The 22392-nt window shown below is 42.8% G+C and overlaps 1 protein-coding gene across 1 annotated transcript in view; it reads left to right on the top strand.

The window, feature by feature from the left end:
• Positions 1–21020, top strand: part of BLVRA (biliverdin reductase A) — a 49655-nt gene extending 28635 nt beyond the window's left edge. The window contains exons 6-8 of the mRNA XM_089657841.1: positions 1782–1953; positions 6914–7198; positions 20924–21020. Of these exons, the coding sequence (XP_089513967.1) occupies positions 1782–1953; positions 6914–7169 (428 nt within the window). The 3' untranslated portion in view covers positions 7170–7198; positions 20924–21020. The remainder of the gene's footprint in view (positions 1–1781; positions 1954–6913; positions 7199–20923) is intronic.
• Positions 21021–22392: the final 1372 nt, after the last annotated feature.

Below are 22392 nucleotides of genomic sequence, written 5' to 3'. Positions count from 1 at the left end.
GAATTCATTTTGCGGGACTTTTCGTGTAGTGAAAACTTTGTAAACCGAAACGCCGTTTCCTATAAGAGTGCATTGAAAACCAATTAATCCGTTCCTGAGGTCGGGAAAAAAAGTAAACGCTACTAAACTACCGCAGTTATTTTATCAAGTCGTGGTATTTTAGTAGTGACAACCATGTGTTAATTTCTCAGCTGTCAGCGGGGTTCCCCACTGACAACTGAATATAAAAGAATTGCCGGCAATTAAATATACCACGTGGGGTCCCCCCTCCCATCCATACCAAGCTCTTCGGGTCTGGTATGGATTTTGATGGGAACTCCCCTCATCAAAATGTATCAATTTGCCCCCCCCCCAAAATCCATACCAGACCCTTATCGGAGCATGCAGCCTAGAAGGTCCGGAAAGGGGGCCTCCAGATCCCGCCCCCCCATGTGAATGAGTATGGGGTACATGGTCCCATTACTCATTCACAAAGAACAAAAAGTGTAGTGTGAAAAAAGACAGGACAGGGTCTTTGACAAGTCCTTTATTAACCTCCCTGGCGGTCTGATTATTTCAGATTTTTGGTGCTGAAAGCGGTACCATTTTTTTGCATGGAAATATGTAGTTTTTTATTGTAGGCTGTAATTTTTAGGAATAACTCACTGAAATCTGTCCGAACAAGAGTCTAGTAAACATCCTGGGTAGGATAAAATTTGAAAATTTAAAAAAAGTCATTTTTTTCAAAACAAATTTTTCATAGTAAAACATTGCGGTTTCAAACCATTTCACATACATCTGGTCCCTGTGACGTCGGGACGTCTTTTTTTTTTTTTTAAATGATTATTACATAGTAAAACATTGCTGTTTCAATGCATTTCACATACATTTTGTCCCGAGTGCTTTGTCCGGCGCCCTGCCTGCATTTTGACTGTTCTTTCTGCCTGGAAACTGAGAAACGTCCATGGCGTCCAAAAAACGTCCCTTTACGTCAAAAGCGGTTTTAGACCGGCTAGAGAACAGCGATAGTAAATCAGAACCACTTGCAGAATTGAGTGATAATGATTCGTGGGGGAAATTCCTCATCAGACACTGAAAACGATTTTGCGACTTTGCTCAGCGATGTGCGAACTTGCCTCTGTATTTCAAATTTCAGTATTTTTGGTTTGATTATATTATTGAAATAAATTTATTATTATATTATTTTTTATGATTATTTATTAAATTATAATTTATGATTTCATGTTTCAAATTTTATCCTACCCGGGATGTTTACTAGACTCTTGTTCGGACAGATTTCAGTGAGCTATTCCTAAAAATTACAGCCTACAATAAAAAACTACATATTTCCATGCAAAAAAATGGTACCGCTTTCAGCACAAAAAATCGGAAAGAATCATACCGCCGAGGAGGGTAAAGAGTGAACACCACACGCTGAGTGGCTCCAAGAGCATGAAAAGTGGACAGCTACCTCAGCTCCTCCCCATTAAGCCATGCCCCCTGATATAGTTCACCCTGCCTCCGGGACGTAATGATAGAGATTGACTAAGCCCTTGGGCAATATGCATCAGATGGTGCGGCTTAAAGGGAGAAGCTGAGGTAGTTGTCCACTTTCCATGCACTTGGACCCACTCCGCTCACTCACTAGCACATCACATTAGCACACACATCAGCACCCTATCTGGAGAGACACTGGAGCCACTACATCAGCACTTGGAGCTGCGCTCCTTCAAGAATTCGTCAGGTGTTTGTTGCTCTAAATACTTTTATTTTAATGCTTTTGTTTTCTTCATTGTACTTAGGTGGACCTCTACATAAGCAGCGCTCAGGATTCACTGCATTTAGTGGCATAGCTCGGGTGACCTGGCTGGTTGACCTTTTTGGAGAGTTGACTGTTACCTCTGCTACCCAGGAAGAGAATCCAGGAGAAGATTACTCCAAGCTCACTGCACACTTTGTTACAGCAAATAATAAGTGAGTGAGAATTTAGTAGTAATAGACTATCAAGGCTTAGACACTTTCCCCGAAAACTCTGAGCAAAGTGACAGTATCTGCTGATAGCCCACCACCTAGCAAAGTATACTTACCTTTTGTGAGCTCCTTCACTGCCAACTCGCTCTGTAAAGCTGTCATACCATTGCTGCAACACAGGAAGGGTTCTAGGTATGTGACCTACACTGTTTGACAGTGAACATGCCTGGGTGGCCATTTGGCAGACCCAAATGCTGTTGCATAGGAGTAACTATGGAATCATGCACATACGCTATGACATCAAAGCTTACTCAAGGTAGACTTTGAAGCGGAGAGGCGGCACGGGAGTATGAATATCTTCCTAGAGAAATGAGCCATTGCCAAACACTTTTTTACTTAAACACTTCCCGACCGACCGTTGCATATAAACGGCTGGGCGGTGGCACTGCAGGGTCGGGTGGCCGTTTATAAACGGCCTCCCCGCACCCTGCTTGTGCGCGCTCCCTGGGAGCGTGCAGCACCACGATCCGGTGCCCGCTGTGTCCTCCGGACACAGTGAAACACCGATCGTCGGACGGGACCTCTGTACGGGGTCCCAATCATGTGATCACTGATTGGCCAATCAGTGATCACATGCAAAGTAGTAAGCAAGATGTCACTTGTGACATCATTGCTTACTACGTGTGAAATCTGTGAATGATCACAGAGATCACATGGTACAAGGCTATTCACAACAGCCTTGTACCATGTGACAAGCTGTGACCAATCACAGCTCACTCAGTACTTCTCAATGAGTGCAAGAATGTAGACAGGGAGAAAGAGAAATGATTGCTTTTACATCCTATATGGGTGTAAAAGCAATCAGTGTAAAAAAAAAAAAAAAAAAAAATCTTCATCACCCCCCACAAGTAGTACAGTGTCACCATGGTGACACTGTACTGTTAGGGTGACAGTATATAAAAAAAAAATAAAAAACAATAATATATAAAAATGTAAAAAAAATGTTTAAAAATTATAATTTTTGGTTATAAACTAATTTTTTTTTTTTTTTTTTTTTTACTAAAAAGATAACGGAATAAATTTTATGAAAAGATTTATGATGAAATATTGTTTGTTTGCAAAATGTTATAAAAAAACCACTTTTGTTGAAAATTTTTGGACTTTTTCATTTACATAGCAAAAAAAAATAAAATTCCCAGCGGTGAATAAATGCCACCAAAATAAAGCTTTATCTGTCTTAAAAAAATGGTATAAAAAATTAATTTGGGTACAGTGTTGCATGACTGCGCAATTGTCATTCAAAGTGTGATAGCGCTGAAAACTGAAAATTGCCTTGGTCAGGAATGGGGTAAAAGTGTCCGGTCTGGAAGTGGTTAAACACTTGAATCCTAGGTGTCATTTTAAAAGGGGGCTAGGACAGCAGCCATGTGTCCCATTGCCAATTAAAAAGGACAGCAGGACTCAGTGGATCCCAGTGGTTTTCAGTGTTGAAACCACACTTAGCCCAGAAGGTCAAAAAGGCTCCTAGGTTTCTGATCCGTTTTCTAGTAGCTTTCATGTAGGAGGGACGGTAAAAACAGATGTTACTGCGTTGTGTTTACAGAGAAAGTGACATGACACTTTCTATGGGTCCAGAGACTAGAACTGACCCGCAGCTCTGGCCCGCCTAACCCTGCAGCCAGGGGCGGACTGACAACTCATGGGGCTCCCGGGCAATAGGGGATCATGGGGCCCCTGTGTCCTTGCCCAAACTCAAAAAAGCCTATGAAAAAGCTACCAGGGGCATCGCATGGGGCCCCCTACTGGCCCCGGGCCCTCGGGCAGTGCCCGAGTTTCCAAATGGTAATGCCTGCAGCAATACTTCACTGTAGTGTTCTGTTGCTGCAGAGCTCCACTGAGCTGAACCAGACTGACCCTGGTAAAAAAAAAAGTACAAAGCAAATTTTAATGTTCTCTGATTTTAATGTTAATGTTCTGGATTGTCGAGCTCATGTAAGCAAACCCAGCGTCATTCAGAAATTTTGGCCATCACACTACTATGAAAATGTTGCCGTTTATTTGTGTCCACACAATCCCAATTTTTATGCTAGCAATTTAAACAAAGTTACATTTTTTTTTTTTTTCCTGCATGCTTTGCAATGTAGTATCTATACAGGAAAAATCTTTCCAAAAGAAAAACGTAAACATTCACTCTGAGGGTTACCATTACATTACATAAAAATCCCAGGTATATAGTTTTAATTACCAGACTTTGCCAATTATACTTTGGGCAAATATCCGAGGCTGCACACATTACATACAGTAACAGTTTCCTTGTTGACAAAGTCCGGAAGTGGCGAAACGCGTCCAGGGCACATGACGTATTGACGTTCCCAGAAGTGCCGTGGCGGCCATTTTGGATTCTGGAGCGCTTGTGTTTTGGCGTTCCTGGGACTCGTGGTGTACTCCTGGCACTCTTTCTGAGCCAAATTGACAGTGTTGGGAAGGATTGTGGCGGCTTAACTCCCTTGTGATTGGGAGACTATTTGATGCCACAATGTGGCTGTGTACTTGTCGTCAGGACCAGGAAGCCGTTTTTACCAGTTTTTAATGTAAGTGGCTGCAATAAAATTTATATGCTATTTTGATTCATATACTGATCCCTGGTCTGTTTGTGAGGTCTAAAGAAAGTGGCTGAACAAGAGGATGCCAGTTTGAGGATATTCCATGCCTATTTTTGATCACATGCTGATATTACTGATTTTAGGGTAATTATGCACTTTTTATATGGTTTGCAGTGACATGTACTGAGTATATATTTTTTACACGATTGCTGTGACACCAACGTGTTTTGCATGCTGCACGTGTGGCACTATTTTGTTACCTAAGATAATATACTATGTCTAGATTTAGTTTTTTTTTTTAGGTATATGAAGAACATCTGAGATTTATCTTCATTTCGGAGTAATGAGCACTTATTCATCAAGATTTGGACATAACTTTGGACATTTTATTTTGGTTTTTGTTTGAGATTTTGGACACTGTGCTTTTGGGACTTTGAGTGTATTTAAGTCGGTTGATATAATATATTGGTACTTCAGGGGAAGGATAGTGATACGACTTTAAGGGGTATTGTGTGTTATTTTTTTTTTTTTTTTTTGATGTGTGCTGACTTATAGTTATTTCATACAGTAACAGTTGCCATGGAAAAATTGCAGGAGAATGCATTTTTTTCTAAATTTTCAAAAATGAAAATCTAGACAATACAAATATGCTGTATGCATCCAAATTTGCTACCAAATTAAAGCCCTTCCATTCTTGGGGAAAGGCGGGGGTGGGGATATGTTAACGCAACCTACAAAGAAGTATAAGGTATGGAACTAAGACTTCTACAAAATATAAACAAATGCTCAGGGATGCAAAGGTTGGGGAAGATAAAGGCTCAAGACCAAGATGATAAACTTTTAACAATGGAAACCAGCGCAAACCCACATGAGTGACGCACTTCCGGTTGCCTGGTCCGTCGTCTGACGTCATTTCCGGTGAGTGGAGCGCACGCCGGCGGTGCGTTCCAAGGGGCCATCTTAGCCTAGTAGATGAGTCTTAGCTGAGGTCTGCCATCCTGCTGTACACTAAACTGTGGGGTCTCTTACAAAAATCGGTGTACATGAAAAGTGGATCATTTTAGAAGAAAATCATTGTTTTGAATAAAAGGCGGGCTATATCCCGCAAAAGAATGTGAGTGGTCTGGAGAGATTAATTTGAGGAGAAATTACTACGGTATCACGCTATGGTCTTTTCTTCTTCCTGATTTTCCTTGGGGGATTCGGTGAGAGGAGTAAGCAGAAGAGGTACCTAGACATAAGAGGAAACAGCACTTGGAGGTCTCACACAAAGTAAAGGGGGTCCAGGAGCCCTTAACAATCCTGAAAGGCGTGTGACTCACCAATATCTGGTGAGTGCGGCTAATGTTGATTTCTGCACTGGTGGATGGTGAAGGGATCAGTAACACGGAAGAACCAAATTATAATTTAATTTGATTTAATTTTGTCACGGGACTGTAATTATATATATATATTTTCTGGGATTTTTTTGGATTTTTTTCGTCACTTTGTTTTTTTGTCACTGGACTTATGATTCTAATGTTTATATATATTTTTTTATATCAATTTATTTATATATAATTCATTATATATATCTTTATCAGCACATTAATGTTTTTTTAAGCTGAGTAATGTTATTGACCATGTGGGTTTGCGCTGGTTTCCATTGTTAAAAGTTTTTTGGTCTTTTGTACCTGTGCACAGCAGCATCTCACGGGGATTTGTGTGGTAAATAGGAAGTCCTGAGCGCTGAGGTTTTGTTTTCTTTACACAAGATGATAAACTGTTTTTGACATGGAAACCCAACTATGCAAGACTTCTTTCCCTGGAGATCTAAAGATGTTTCCTGAACAAGAATCCGTAAGATACCTAGTTCTGCAATCCTTTCCCTAAACAATCATATACAGATATTATCTTTTTGTTTACGAAACCGTTGGATTTCTCCCAAAACCAAATTTATCTTTAAATTTCAGCTAACGTATATATGAATTTTGCATTTCTAAAATTTATACCTGAGCTAATTATCTAAAGCATAATAATACATAACCGCTCCAAATTGTCCTACTATTGTGTATCCTTCTTTACGAAATGCCAAATTTGTTCTTCAAACATTTCCGGTTTTAGGTCTGACTTTGTAAATGTTTGTTGATTTTTATTTTTGAAAACTGCTGGAAAAAAAATGGTAGTGGTGATACTTATATCAAGCATTGAGATGTTCATTTTCTAACATCTGGAAAATGAATGGGATTTTGAAAGTTGCAATTGGCATTAATAAACAATATCATCCCATTTTGCTTGACTCCCGTAGGGTGTATGGAATCTTTTGTAGTCCTATTTGGTTCTTTCTTAGTGCATTTAACATATGTGCTCTTGTATTTCAGGCCAGTAACCTGGATTGAAGAAAGAGCCCCTGGCATGAAACGAGAGAAAAAAGTCAACTTTACATTTACAAACGGAGTTCTAGATAGTTTGCCTCCAGCTAGAAGAGGGTCTGTTGGGCCATTTATGCAGGATCAGAACCTTTTTGCACAAAAGCTGTTGGGCCAAGTGCCTAAAGAAGAACTGGCAGCTGAGAAGAAACGCATTCTGTATTGCATTGACTTAGCTGAGAAGATAAAGCAATATTGTGAGCACTGAGCCAGTGGCCGTATTAACTGCTACAGAGGGTATTTATGGATACTGCTCAATGAAATTATACACTGGAGTTTCTTTCACTAATGATTCCTACAGACACAAAGTACTAGGATGGCAAAAAAGTCTTATTGAGCATTGTCTGTGATGATCCTATGGGAATCAGGCCATGTAGGGATTCCCACTCAAGCTGATGAGTGTTTTTATAATACACTGATACATGGCTATGAAATATAAATATAAAGAAAAGGACAAAGTTTGGAGTTTACTTGATACCCTTTCATTGGCTAACTCAGTGTTTCTCAACTCCAGTCCTCATGGACCCCCAACAGATCATGTTTTCAGGATTTCCCTCAGATGAAACAGCTGTGGTAGTTACTAAGGCAGTGAAACTGATCAAATCACCTGTGCAAAATAATGGAAATCCTAAAAACATGACCTGTTGGGGGTCCATGAGGACTGGAGTTGAGAAACATTGGGCTAACTTAAGTTGTTAAAGATGCCAGATTCCAAAACCTTCCTTCTGTCTCTTCTTAGGCTTTGTACACTTCTGAAATTTGTTTCTAAAACCCAAATATTTTTACAGAGTTACAGTTGCAAGAAAAAGTATGTGAATCCCTTGGGATTACGTGGAATTTTGCATGAATTGGGCACAAAATTTGCTCTGAACGTCATCTAAGTCTCAACAATAGAAGAACACAGTCTGCTGAACATAATACTACACAAACATTAGATATTGCCATGGTTTAATTGCACATAACATGTAAACATTCACAGTGCAGGGAGGAAAAAGTATGTGAACCTTTGGACTTAATAACTGGTTGATCCTCCTTTGGCAGCAATAACCTCAACCAAACGTTTCCTGTAGTTGCAGATCAGACCTGCACAACGATCCGGAGTAATTTTGGACCACTCCTCTTCACAAAACTGTTTCAGTGTAGCAATATTCTTGGGATGTCTGGTGTGAATCGCTCTCTTAAGGTCATGCCACAGCATTTCAATGGGGTTGAGGTCAGGACTCTGACTGGGCCACTCCAGAAGGCGTATTCTGTGCTGTTGCAGCCATTGTTTTGTTGAATTACTTGTATGCTTTGGGTCATTGTCCTGTTGCATCTCCCATCCTCTGCGGAGCTTCAGTTGGCGGACAGATGGTCGTACGTTTTCCTGCAAAATGTCTTGATAAACTCTGGAATTCATTTTCCCATCAATGACAACAATCCGTCCAGGCCCTGAGGCAGGAAAGCAGCCCCAAACCATGATGCTCCCTCCGCCATGTTTCACAGTGGGGATGAGGTTTTGATATTGGTGTGCTGTGCCTTTTTTTCTCCACACATAGTGTTGTGTGTTCTTCCCAAACAACTCAATCTTGGTTTCATCTGTCCTCAGTATATTTTGCCAGTAGTGCTGTGGAACATCCAGGTGCTCTTTTGCAAACTTCAAACGTGCTGCAATATTCTTTTTGGACAGCAATGGCTTCCTCCGTGGTGTCCTCCCATGTACTCCATTCTTGTTTAATGTTTTCCTTATTGTAGATGTGTCAACAAAAATGTTAGCATGTGCCAGAGATTTCTGTAGGTCTTTAGCTGACACTCTGGGATTCTTCTTTACCTCATGCAGCATTCTGCGCTGTGCTCTTGCAGTCATTTTTACAGGACGACCACGCCTAGGGAGAGTAGCAACAGTGCTAAACTTTCTCCATTTGTAGACAGTCTGTCTTACCGTGGACACATGAACATCAAGGCTTTTGGAGATACTTTTGTAACCCTTTCCAGCTTCATGCAAGGCAACAATTCTTGATCATAGGTCTTCTGAGAGCTCTTTTCTGCGAGGTATGGTTCACATCAGACAGTGCTTCTTGAAACCAGTAAACCCAAAACAGGTGTGTGTTTTTTAAGGGCAGGACAGCTGTCAGCAACACATCCAATATCATCACACTGATTGGAGTCAAGGTTGGCTCACTCCTGGATCCAATTACCTCTGGGAGAAGTCATTAAGCTAGGGCCTCACATACTTTTTCCTCCCTGCACTGTAAATGTTTACATGTTATGTGCAATTAAACCATGGCAACATCTAATGTTTGTGTAGTATTATGTTCAGCAGACTGTGTTCTTCTATTGTTGTGACTTAGATGACGTTCAGAGCACATTTTATGCCCAATGCATGCAAAACTCCACGTAATCCCAAGGGGTTCACATACTTTTTCTTGCAACTGTATAAGGAGGAACAATAAAGTAAGGGTACCATCTATATTCCAAACTTTCTACATTAATCAATGGCTTACATGACACAATACTTTACTGCTATGGAGAAAAGGGAAGGACTTTAACCATGGATACGTAACTTCTTTTCAGTGGCCAAAGCACAAAGTACATTGCAGTTGTCCCCAGGATGGACAGATAAATTCCCTTATCCTCAGTGAGGTATCATTGCGTAAGGACAAACTTCAGGTTTCCTTTCACTTTAAATACTTAATTTGGGCCAGCTTGGTTAGAACTAGTTCTTACCATGCCTGAATGGTATGGCCATTGAGGTTGCTGAAATCCATTGTAGTAGAATTCGCTACATACAATGAGCACTATTGTCTTCCTGGAGGGGTATAGATGACTTTCCTCTGTTGCTGAAAAAAAAAAAGAGAGTCAGCTGGCAGCACCTTGGTCCCAAGGCTGCTCCAGAATGGTCAAGGTGCTGTTTAAGGGACTTTCTGTCCGCAGAGGGAAAACTGTCCATATTCCTCCAGGAAGACAACAATGCTTACTGTATGTGACAGATTGTGTTGTGTATTACAGTAGCCCCAGTGACCACACCACTCTGGCATGGTAAGAATTCATTTTAACCAAGGTGACCCAAATTAAATATTTAAAGTGACAGGAAACCTGTTGAGAGATAGATAGATAGATGCTATTGCTGCCCTCTAGAAAAGCCAGGTGATAGCGTTTTTACACAGCTTACTTTGAGTGAGTGACCCTGAACCAGGGGCGGACTGACAACTCATGGGGCCCCCGGGCAATAGGGGATCATGGGGCCCCTGTGTCCTTGCCCAAACTCAAAAAAGCCTATGAAAAAGGTACCAGGGGCATCTCATGGGGCCCCCTACTGACCCCAGGCCCTCGGGCACTGCCCGAGTTTCCAAATGGTCAGTCCGCCCCTGCCCTAAACAAATATTCAGCTCAGGTAGAGAAAAGTGAGAAGACATTTTTCTCAATGCTTGTTTTGGGTCAGTGACTCAAAGGGGTTGATTTTGCTAACTGCAAATATACTGTGCACTGCAAGTGCAGTTGCTCTAGATGTGAGGGAAAGCTCTACTGATTTCTATCATCCAATCATGCGCAAGCAAAAATGCTGTTTTTATTTTCCTTGCATGTGATTGGATATTTTTTGCAAAGTGAAGCTTTACCTAAGTTAGTAAGCTCTGGAGCAACTGCACAATATATATTTATTTATTTATTTCAGGTACTTATATAGCACTGTCAATTTACGCAGCTCTTTACATATATATTGTACATTCACATCAGTCCCTAACCCTCAGGGGGCGTACAATCTAAGGTCCCTAACTTACATTCATACATACACATACTAGGGCCAATTTAGACAGGAGCCAATTAACCTACCAGCATGTTTTTGGAGTGTGGGAGAAAACCAGAGTACCTGGAGGAAACCCACACAGGCACGGGGAGAACATGCAAACTCCAGGCAGGTGGTGGCGTGGATGGGATTCGAACCAACGACCAGAGTACTGCCAGGCGGAAGTGCTAACCATTTAGCCACTGTGCTGCTGTATATGGCTAACACTTTGACCCTCTTGCTTTAAATTCTTTGGGGTTGATTTATTAAAGGCAGACAGCTAACCTCATAAAGCCCCTGATTCAATGTTTTCCCCAAGATGAGCTTAAAGTTTCACATTCTGAAGCTTCTGTCCGCAGTGGAGATTTTTAATCAACCAGCACCTTGAAGTTAACATCTTGCTAGCTTTTATCTCGCTACATTTTGTTTGAGGTGATTGTAGCCGTATTAGTGCATTTGCGACAGAAACAATTCAGTACTGTCCGTGATACTTTTTTTTATTTGTACTCGCATACAATTTTGAGGACAAGCTTTCGGGGGATGTCACCTTGAAAGAAGGGGACATACCCCGAAAGCTTGTCCTCAAAATTGTGAGTGCAAATAAAAAAAGTATCACGGACAGTACTCAATTGTTTATCTCGCTACATTGAATTCTATGTTCTGTAAATTCGCTTTTTCTATGGGAATGTACAGACTTTTAACAGCAGTGTCCTATACTACAAATGGCAGTTATGTCCTTCAACATGGTATTCAGGTTTGCAGGTTAGCATATTGCATGAATTGCACATAAGTACTATAGAGCAGATTTAAAGTGTTACTAAACCCAGGACTCTGCATTCACTATATCCGCTCTCCCCAGACCCTGCATTCACTATATCCGCTCTCCCCAGACCCTGCATTCACTATATCCGGTCTCCCCGGACCCCTCATTCACTATATCCGCTCTCCCCAGACCCTGCATTCACTATATCCGGTCTCCCCAGACCCCGCATTCACTATATCCGGTCTCCCCGGACCCCTCATTCACTATATCCGCTCTCCCCGGACCCCTCATTCACTATATCCGCTCTCCCCGGACCCTGCATTCACTATATCCGGTCTCCCAGGACCCTGCATTCACTATATCTGGTCTCCCCGGACCCCTCATTCACTATATCCGCTCTCCTTGGACCCCGCATTCACTATATCTGGTCTCCCCGGACCCCGCATTCACTATATCCGGTCTCCCCGGACCCCGCATTCACTATATCCGCTCTCCCCGGACCCCGCATTCACTATATCCGCTCTCCCCGGACCCCGCATTCACTATATCCGCTCTCCCCGGACCCCGCATTCACTATATCCGCTCTCCCCGGACCCCGCATTCACTATATCCGCTCTCCCCGGACCCCGCATTCACTATATCCGCTCTCCCCGGACCCCGCATTCACTATATCCGGTCTCCCAGGACCCCGCATTCACTATATCCGGTCTCCCCGGACCCCGCATTCACTATATCCGGTCTCCCCAGACCCCGCATTCACTATATCCGGTCTCCCCGGACCCCGAATTCACTATATCCGCTCTCCTTGGACCCCGCATTCACTATATCTGGTCTCCCAGGACTCTGCATTCACTATATCCGCTCTCCCCGGACCCTGCATTCACTATATCCGCTCTCCCCGGACCCCGCATTCACTATATCCGCTCTCCCCGGACCCCGCATTCACTATATCCGCTCTCCCCGGACCCCGCATTCACTATATCCGCTCTCCCCGGACCCTGCATTCACTATATCCGCTCTCCCCGGACCCTGCATTCACTATATCCGGTCTCCCAGGACCCCGCATTCACTATATCCGGTCTCCCCGGACCCCGCATTCACTATATCCGGTCTCCCCGGACCCCGCATTCACTATATCTGGTCTCCCCGGACCCCGCATTCACTATATCCGCTCTCCTTGGACCCCGCATTCACTATATCTGGTCTCCCCGGACCCCGCATTCACTATATCTGGTCTCCCCGGACCCCGCATTCACTATATCCGCTCTCCTTGGACCCCGCATTCACTATATCCGCTCTCCCCGGACCCCGCATTCACTATATCTGGTCTCCCCGGACCCCGCATTCACTATATCCGCTCTCCTTGGACCCCGCATTCACTATATCCGCTCTCCCCGGACCCTGCATTCGCTATATCCGCTCTCCTTGGACCCCGCATTCACTATATCCGCTCTCCTTGGACCCCGCATTCACTATATCCGGTCTCCCAGGACCCCGCATTCACTATATCCGGTCTCCCAGGACCCTGCATTCACTATATCTGGTCTCCCCGGACCCCGCATTCACTATATCTGGTCTGAATATTACACAGAACATGGAAATGCAATGACTTTAGTATATATAAATGGCTAAATACCTTTTTCTCATCAGCAGTATATATACACCAGCCTTCTATCAGTGTCCAGCTGAGCACTGGTTAAAGCTTATAGGAGTTTGCATTCTGCTCTGACTGTACTATGAGGCTGCATAACCACATGACCCCCTGTCTGGACAGCGCTGATTGGCTCTGTGCTGATCATATGTACCCCTACCCCCCAAGAAAAAAAAAACACTCTGCACATGCTCAGTTTAATGTGCATTGCTAGAGTGCCCCCTAGGGCTCTGTACTATCAGCAGATGTCTTGCAGACAGTAGAAGAAGGGGAGGATAAGAGAAGACAAGCAGCCTTTGTACACAATACTGAGGATTAACCCCTTAGGTTCCACAGTGAGTATAACCAGCATGCTTTACATACTTTTGTTCTATTTAGTTTGTGGCGCTTTTTTTCTCTATTTCTTATATTATATAAGTGCTTTACAGAGAATTAGAATTTTTTGACAAGTAGGTGTTCATAGTTGATTTTTGTAATAGGTGAAGTGGCTGGGAGTTCTTAGTTCAAGGAGCTGATTTTAATACAATCTGTTTGATGTCATCTTGTAGTGCCTTTATAAACCCAGAATATAATTCAGCCTTTCATGTACATTAAATGATCTGACCATTCAGGCAGGAAATGTGTTTCAGATCCAGTAGAAGTAATGGCCTAATAACGTGAGCAGGCCCAGCATGTTTTCACGCCGACATTTCCCACTGAATTACTTCCTCAGCTTGACATTTATTATTATTATAGGGATTTAAGAAGATAATTGAACCGAGAGAAGTGAATGCCTGGAAAAGGTTTCGATTTAAAAAAAAAAAAAAAAACCTGCAAATTTTCAGAATGTGATTTTAAATAACACTTAAAATCTTTATATAAGTTTTTCATGTGCCAATGAAGGTAAAGTAGAGCTTTATGTAAAATCCTAACGTCAAGATCAGTTTTTTTTTTTTTTGCTCCACATATATGCCCTGCCAAAATATTTTATGTGCTCTCCATGGGCAAAAAAAAAGGTAAAGGAACCTGGCAGTCTGCAGGGGCGTAGGTAGGAGACGTGGGTGAAAATTTCCATTGGTTGCCTCCATGTCCCCAACAGCTGATTGGACAATAAAGGAGCAATAGCACACTGGAACACACAGATGACAACAGCACTGAAATTATTTCAGTGTGCTATTGCTCCTTTATTGTCCAATCAGCTGTTGGGGACATGAAGGCAACCAATGGAAATTTTCACCCACGTCTCCTACCTACGCCCCTGCAGACTGCCAGGTTCCTTTACCTTTTTTTTTGCCCATGGAGGGCACAGAAAATATTTTGGCAGGGCATGTATGTGGAGCAAAAAAAAAAAAAACTGATCTTGACGTTAGTATTTTACATAGAGCAACATAAAAAAGAGGCCCAAGTGCTGATAGGTCAACACTGTGCTGGTTTACTACCATTTGGAAACTCGGGCACTGCCCGAGGTCAGTAGGGGGCCCCATGAGATGCCCCTGGTACCTTTTTCATAGGCTTTTTTGAGTTTGGGCAAGGGCACAGGGGCCCCATGATCCCCTATTGCCCGAAGGCGCCATGAGTTGTCAGTCCGCCCCTATTTGGAACACACAGATGACAACAGCACTGAGATTATTTCAAATAGGGGCGGACTGACAACTCATGGGGCCCCCGGGCAATAGAGGATCATGGGGTCCCTGTGTCCTTGTCCAAACTCAAAAAAGCCTATGAAAAAGGTACCAGGGGCATCTCATGGGGCCCGTACTGACCCCGGGCCCTCGGGCAGTGCCCGAGTTTCCAAATGGTCAGTCCGCCCCTGGTTCCAAATGGTAGTCAACCAACACAGTGTTGACCTATCAGCACTGGGCCTCTTTTTCCTGTTGTTCAAGAGATCAAGGGGATAATAGATGGATTTTAGGTTCTTTCACTTGCCTTATTTTAGGAAATAATCTCGTCATCCAGAATTCATCTGTGCCTGGAGTTACCTCTGCGTTTAGGTAAATGTATATATTTTTCATTTATTGTGTGACTGTATAATCTAGGATATTCAGACCAGCCTTAACAGCATACCTACGCCTAATTCAGGCAAGCATTTGCATTACCGACGCATGCAGCTTCTTGGAGGTCGTTTTTTTTTCTACCATCACTTTAAGAATGTTTCACTAGCATAGGAACAGATACTTAAGAATTACTGATTTGTTCTTGGATTAGGAAACTGTCGGTCATTAAGACCATCTCTGAGCAGTGCCTGTACCGGGAAGCTGTAATGAACGTGAGATTCCATGGTGGGAGATTCCATGGGCGAAAATGAAATGTAAATGGTGATACTGGTGAAGTCAATGCTCACATTTGGGAAATTATTTGGGTGGAGGTTGATGGAACTGAGAGACTAGTAGCTGCACCCTGACTGAATTCTAAAGGCTGTCTATGACACTGTTTATGAATTGTCCCAAATAACTGGAAGGAAAGAAAAGTGGGGGTGTTGTCATTCATGGTGTATCTACTGCTAGTCGGAAAATTTAAAGAGAACTTTTGAATAATTTTAGTTGGCACTTCCACTTATACCACTGCCCAATTATTGGGGTCACAATAATTCATGCCTTTGACTCTGCACAAAGTGAAAAGTATGGATCATGCTACATTTGGCACCTCTGTTTTCCAGGCAACAACATTACCTACGTCTTCATTGAGTGTTGCTTTTACATACTGCAAACATCCAGTGATTATTAGGAGCTATGCCCCACCTTACCGAAAGCTTCAAGAGTAACTCCATTTTTGTTGAGGAAAAAAAAACATTCCCTTTTGGGTGATCTGTATCAGCCTTTCTCAGCCAGGGTGCCCAGGCACCCTGAGGTGCCTTCAGGCTTCTTTAGGGGTGCGTTGGCAAAATGCCCCAAAAAATGTATACAAGCCAGCAGGTGGCTCAGCCACGGGTTTTCATGGTGCGCTTTTATGACCTAGCTGCCAGCATCCTAACAACCAATGACATCATATGTTGAGGATGTCGGGTGCATGCACATCATCCTTGTTTGGCCCTCCCCTGCCCCTCTCTATCAGCACTGGCATCACATTAGCTGAGTGAGGGAGAGAAAATGAGAGACACACTGGAATACTAGTCAGTACCAGTGTGCAAGGAAGTATTTGCTTTGGAAGAATAAATCACCTCTAACGTTGGGTGTCACTATCTGGGTGTAGAATAGTTTTTGTCTTGTTTGTTTTTTTGTGGTCTTTTTTTTTTTACATTTTAGAATGAGGTGCCTTGAGATTATCCATAATTTTAAAGGGTGCCTTGACTGAAAAAAGGTTGAGAAACACCGATCTATATACAATGCAAGGATTTTAGCAACCTTTGTTGCAGATTCCTACATTTTATTATGCTGAAGAAATAGCTGTTTGTTTTGTCTATATGCAGAGTGAACCTGTATGGGAGTAATTTTCTAATTCTTAATAAGCTGCTGCGCCTGCATGGCTCTGATGAGGACCTTCGGAAGGTCTGCATCCCTTTACACATGATTTCCCTTTGGGAGCATTTCAGCAACCATGACATTATTGTTGCAGGGAAAGCTAAATTCTGACTTGTATCTTAGTGCAGACTTCTGGGAAAACCAGTAAGCCAATCACACAAGCAGAATATGACCTTTTAAGGGGGCATCCTGTACACCATCTGTGTACAGAATGCCTCCATGTAGCCATAATGTTTTCAATCTGCAGCGCTGCTATTTTCTGTAAATTGCAAAAGGAATGGTAATTTTTCAATTACAATATGACTTGTGTCACAATTGTATACACTATATTTATTTGCTCATTTTTTTTCCCATGAAAGTGGAATTTACCTTTTAAAATAAACTGGCATGCATCAGTTTAAAGTGGAACTTTATCCTCAGCAACTTGATAAAAAATATTGTTCTTTAGCGTAGAATATACATTAATAATTATGCTACCCAACCGTTAGTGCTTCAGCAAAATGGCAGAAACAGGAGAAATCATGGAGGCAATTTATAGCACAGAGCCTCTGAGTAGCAGTAAATCTCTAGGCTTTCAGCACATTTGCCTCTAGTGGCTCTGATTTTTGGCACCATGCTACAAAAATACAGAGCAACTGATCATGTGCTGAGCAGGGTGAGACAGTGTATTACTGGGATTGAAACAGTATAGGCACTTAATATGTTTTACATTGCTATACATATATAGAAAACCTTTTCTTCAAACTACTAAGTCCCCTTCCTTAACCACTTCCCGACCGGCCGTTGTATATAAACGGCCGGACGGTGGCACTGCAGGGTCGGGTGGCCGTTTATAAACGGCCTACCCGCACCCTGCTTGTGCGTGCTCCCTGGGAGCGCGCAGCACCGCGATCCAGTGCCCGCTGTGTCCTCCGGACACAGTGAAACACTGGTCGTCGGACGGGACCTCTGTACGAGGTCCCGATCATGTGATCACTGATTGGCCAATCAGTGATCACATGCAAAGTAGTAAGCAAGATGTCACTTCTGACATCATTGCTTACTATGTGTGAAATCTGTGAATGATCACAGAGGTCACATGGTACAAGGCTATTCACAAAAGCCTTGTACCATGTGACAAGCTGTGACCAATCACAGCTCACTCAGTACTTCTCAATGAGTGCAAGAATGCAGACAGAGAAAGAGAAATGATTGCTTTTACATCCTATATGGGTGTAAAAGCAATCAGTGTAAAAAAAAAAAAAAAAAATCTTCATCACCCCTCACAAGTAGTACAGTGTCTCCATGGTGACACTGTACTGCTAGGGTGACAGTATGTAAAAAGAAAAAAAATAAAAATAAAAAATATAAAAATGTAAAAAAAAATGTTTAAAAATTATAATTTTTGCTTATAAACTAATTTGGAATTTTTTTTTTCTACTAAAAAGATAACGGAATAAATTTTGGCTAAGATTTGATGAAATATTATTTATTTGCAAAATTTTATAAAAAAAACACTTTTTTTCAAAATTTTTGGACATTTCATTTACATAGCAAAAAAAATACAAATCCCAGCGGTGAATAAATACCACCAAAATAAAGCTTTATCTATCTCAAAAAAATGGTAAAAAATTCATTTGGGTACAGTGTTGCATGACCGCGCAATTGTCATTCAAAGTGTGATAGCGCTAAAAGCTGAAAATTGCCCTGGTCAGGAAGGAGGGGAAAGTGTCCGGACTGGAAGGGGGGGAAAGTGTCCGGACTGGAAGGGGGGGAAAGTGTCCGGACTGGAAGGGGGGGAAAGTGTCCGGACTGGAAGGGGGGGAAAGTGTCCGGACTGGAAGGGGGGGAAAGTGTCCGGACTGGAAGGGGGGGAAGTGTCCGGACTGGAAGGGGGGGAAAGTGTCCGGACTGGAAGGGGGGGAAAGTGTCCGGACTGGAAGGGGGGGAAAGTGTCCGGACTGGAAGGGGGGGAAAGAGTCTGGACTGGAAGGGGGTAAATACAAAATAACCTAAATCAATTCAAAATAGTCCACCACAAGTCCACACTATTATTAGGTCTTCAAGCGTTGAAAATTGTCCCATTCATCACTTCAAATCCAAGAAACCTCAAAAGAAATAAACTCAATATAGTGCATTAACTTTTAACAACAATGAAATATTGTGATACCATGCAAGAAAACACTCGTGAGAAGAAAATAAATAAATAAAATAAATTAATTTAAATAAATAAATCACAACTTTTGGTGAATCTCACGTGTAAAAATTACTAAAATAAATAAGTAAATAAGGTGAATGCACCTACACTGCCCACTCTTTGGGTGAAATCCACAGCAAATGACTAAGCTTGTGATATATGTGCAAAAAGTGCCAACACTCTAGCAAATAAATACACAGCAAATGCTCAACTTGTGAGTATATACTAATCCACATAAGTGCCACCACTCTGGTAGGGTTAAATACTATTACCCTCTTTCAGCTCAGATGGGCATTTCAAATACTTCGGGGTACAACAGCTTTCCCCTTGCAGATTACTCAATCCATTGTTCCCCGATCCAATCATTAGATGTGGTGACAGCTTTAGTTTTCTTTTCTTGGGCTTTTTTCCCTTTGTTTTCACCTGGTGATTTGAACAGTAACACACTTCAGGTATGAGAGGGCCCTGAATCCAGCGGTCTGACAGGCCTGAGTCATGATATACATATGCATAGCTATACCTGCGAAAGGGGCCAGCCTGAAGTGAGCTAGCAGGACTTCATTTTCTGACTAAAGTTCCACCTTTTGTAGTGTGTATATGTATTGCTAGTATCCTTTCACATGTAGAAATTTTTGTGTGTGTGAGTATATACCGTATTTGCCGGCGTATAAGACGACTTTTCAACCCGTGAAAATCTTTTGAAAAGTCGGGGGTCGTCTTATACGCCGGTATACGGCGAGCCGGTGTCAGGGCGGCACTTTTTCGAGGGGCGGCGCTGCTCCCCCTCCTCCTCAAACGGACACCAAGTACAGGGGTGGGCAGAGGGGCTGCTGTACCTTACCTGGCTCCGGTCCCGGTCCCATGACGATCCGGTCCAGGAAGCGCGGCTGCTCCTTCTTTCAGTTTGGCCGCTCGATGGTCCCGCCGCCCGCTCGGCTCCGCCTCTTCACCGGTGATTGGGCGCCAGCACTGGAAAGGCACACAGGCGACCAATCACCGGCGAGGAGGCGGAGCCGAACGGCCCCACAAAAATCAAGCGGCCGAACTGAAAGAAGGAGCAGCCGCTCCTCTCACCCACTGACACTAACGATGGGGCACTATTCCTCCTCCACTGACACCAACGATGGGGCACTATTCCTCCTCCACTGACACCAACGATGGGGCACTATTCCTCCTCCCCACTGACACCAACGATGGGGCACTATTCCTCCTCCCCACTGACACCAACGATGGGGCACTATTCCTCCCCCACTGACACCAACGATGGGGCACTTTTCTCCCCACTGATACCAATGATGGGGCACTATTCCTCCCCCACTGACACCAATGATGGGGCACTATTCCTCCTCCCCACTGACACCAACGATGGGGCACTATTCCTCCTCCCCACTGACACCAACGATGGGGCACTATTCCTCCTCCCCACTGACACCAACGATGGGGCACTATTCCTCCTCCCCACTGACACCAATGATGGGGTGCGTTGGAAGAGGGGTAGTCTTATACGGCGAGTATAGCTCAAACCCTATATTTTAACAGGAAAAGTAGGGGGTCGTTTTATACGCCCAGTCGCCTTATACGCCGGCAAATACGGTAATCTTGATGTTAATTCATTTTTAGGAAGCTGATATTCTACAGTAGTGATTCATAAAAACCTACAGGATATTAATGGGTGGCCTTGCCTATTACAGCCAATCAGTTGTGTGTTCATTCTGTATAGCTTTCCAGGTGAATAACCTCTGGAATCTGGTTTCTATGTTTCCTTTTTTTTTTTTTTTTAATACACCATAGCCGGTAAATATGAGTATGGTACAGGGGCGGACTGACAATTCATGGGGCCCCCAGGCAATAGGGGATCATGGGGCCCCTGTGTCCTTGCCCAAACTCAAAAAAGCCTATGAAAAAGGTACCAGGGGCATCTCATGGGACCCTCTACTGACCACAGGCCCTCAGGCAGTGCCCGAGTTTCCAAATGGTCAGTCCACCCCTGGTCTGGTACACTTTTTGCTCAGAATCTACTACAGTTCTGCACTGTCAGATATGGATAGAACTAGTTATTATATCTGAATAATCATTCTATCCAGTAACCTAGTTTTTTGTTTCCTGTTGCAGTATCTTCCTTATAAATGATTGTGTATTTTTGTATTTCCATTTGTTTTTGTATTTCCATAGTCAGTTTTCCTGGAACATTTCGTGTATGCAGTGGATCCAGTTTACTACATAGCAAATGTGAAAGCTGTAATGTGCAATAAAATATTGTATTTCAAAATTTTTTGGAATGTCATTCTTTAAAATGTGTCTTTGCATGGGCATGGACAATTATGTTGGCCATCCAGAGCCTACTACCTATCAGTTTCCTCCATCTTCATGGATCAAGACCTATGCCACAGGCTGTGCTATTTGTGTAACTGGGGTTCAAAGGTCCGCTTTAACAAGTGCCCCTATAGGATTGGGCACCCACATCCATCATGTTATGGCTAAAACTGGGTTAATCTGTCATGTCTGCTGTTTGTCTAGCTGTGGTTCTGGTGCTGACTATCACTCACACTCTCTTCAGCAGTTCAGACCTCCAAAGTTGGAATCCTGGCCTTCCCTGTTTTGGTGGGTGGGTTTTGTCATCCACATTTGTGGGTGGACTGTGAACTATCAGTGTTTTATTTGGTCTTGTAACTTATGGCATTTGAGTCTTTGACTCCACAAGTTACCAAAACATACACCGATCAGCCATAACATTATGACCACCCACTAATCTGTTTAGACATGGACTCCACTAGACCTCTGAAGGTATTCTGTGGTTTCTGGCACTCAGCTGTCAGTAGAAGATCCTTTTAAGTCCTGTAAGATGTGAGGTGGGGCCTCCATGGATTGGATTGGATTGGATTGGTTTTTCCGGCACATACCACAGATGTTCGATTGAAATAAGATGTGGAAATTTTGGAGGCCAAGTCAACTCCAACTCATCATTGTGTTTCTCAAACCATTCTTGACAAATTTATAAGATTTTTCACAGCACATTTTAAAGTGTAGTTCTTCACATTTCACAAGCTAACAGACCATATATATGATTTAAAAGGTAGTTTGCAGCTGTCATGTTGATGCAGAGAATTTTTTTCAGTAAAGTGTTCTCTGGTATGGTCCATATTCTAGATAATCCACTATTTGTACAGTGGAGTACTCCTCCGGACACAGTGAAACACCGATCGTCGGACGGGACCTCTGTACGAGCTCCCAATCATGTGATCACTGATTGGCCAATCAGTGAGCACATGCAAAGTAGTAAGCAAGATGTCACTTGTGACATCATTGCTTGCTATGTGTGAAATCTGAGAATGATCACAGAGGTCACATGGTACAAGGCTATTCACAACAGCCTTGTACCATGTGACAAGCTGTGACCAATCACAGCTCACTCAGTACTTCTCAATGAGTGCAAGAATGCAGACAGAGAGAGAGAGAAATTATTGCTTTTACATCCTATATGGGTGTAAAAGCAATCAGTGTAAAAAAAAAAAAAAAAAAATCTTCATCACCCCCCACAAGTAGTACAGTGTCACCATGGTGACACTGTACTGCTAGGGTGACAGTATGTAAAAAAATATATATAAATAAAAAATATAAAAATGTAAAAAAAAAGTTTAAAA

The sequence above is a fragment of the Staurois parvus genome, unplaced genomic scaffold (assembly GCF_062004578.1).
Source record: "Staurois parvus isolate SC_StPar_1 unplaced genomic scaffold, SC_StPar_1.0 ptg001034l, whole genome shotgun sequence".
Taxonomy (NCBI): Eukaryota; Metazoa; Chordata; class Amphibia; order Anura; family Ranidae; genus Staurois; species Staurois parvus.
The sequence above is the reverse complement of the archived record's forward strand: the minus strand, read 5'-3'. Positions and strand labels throughout refer to the sequence as shown.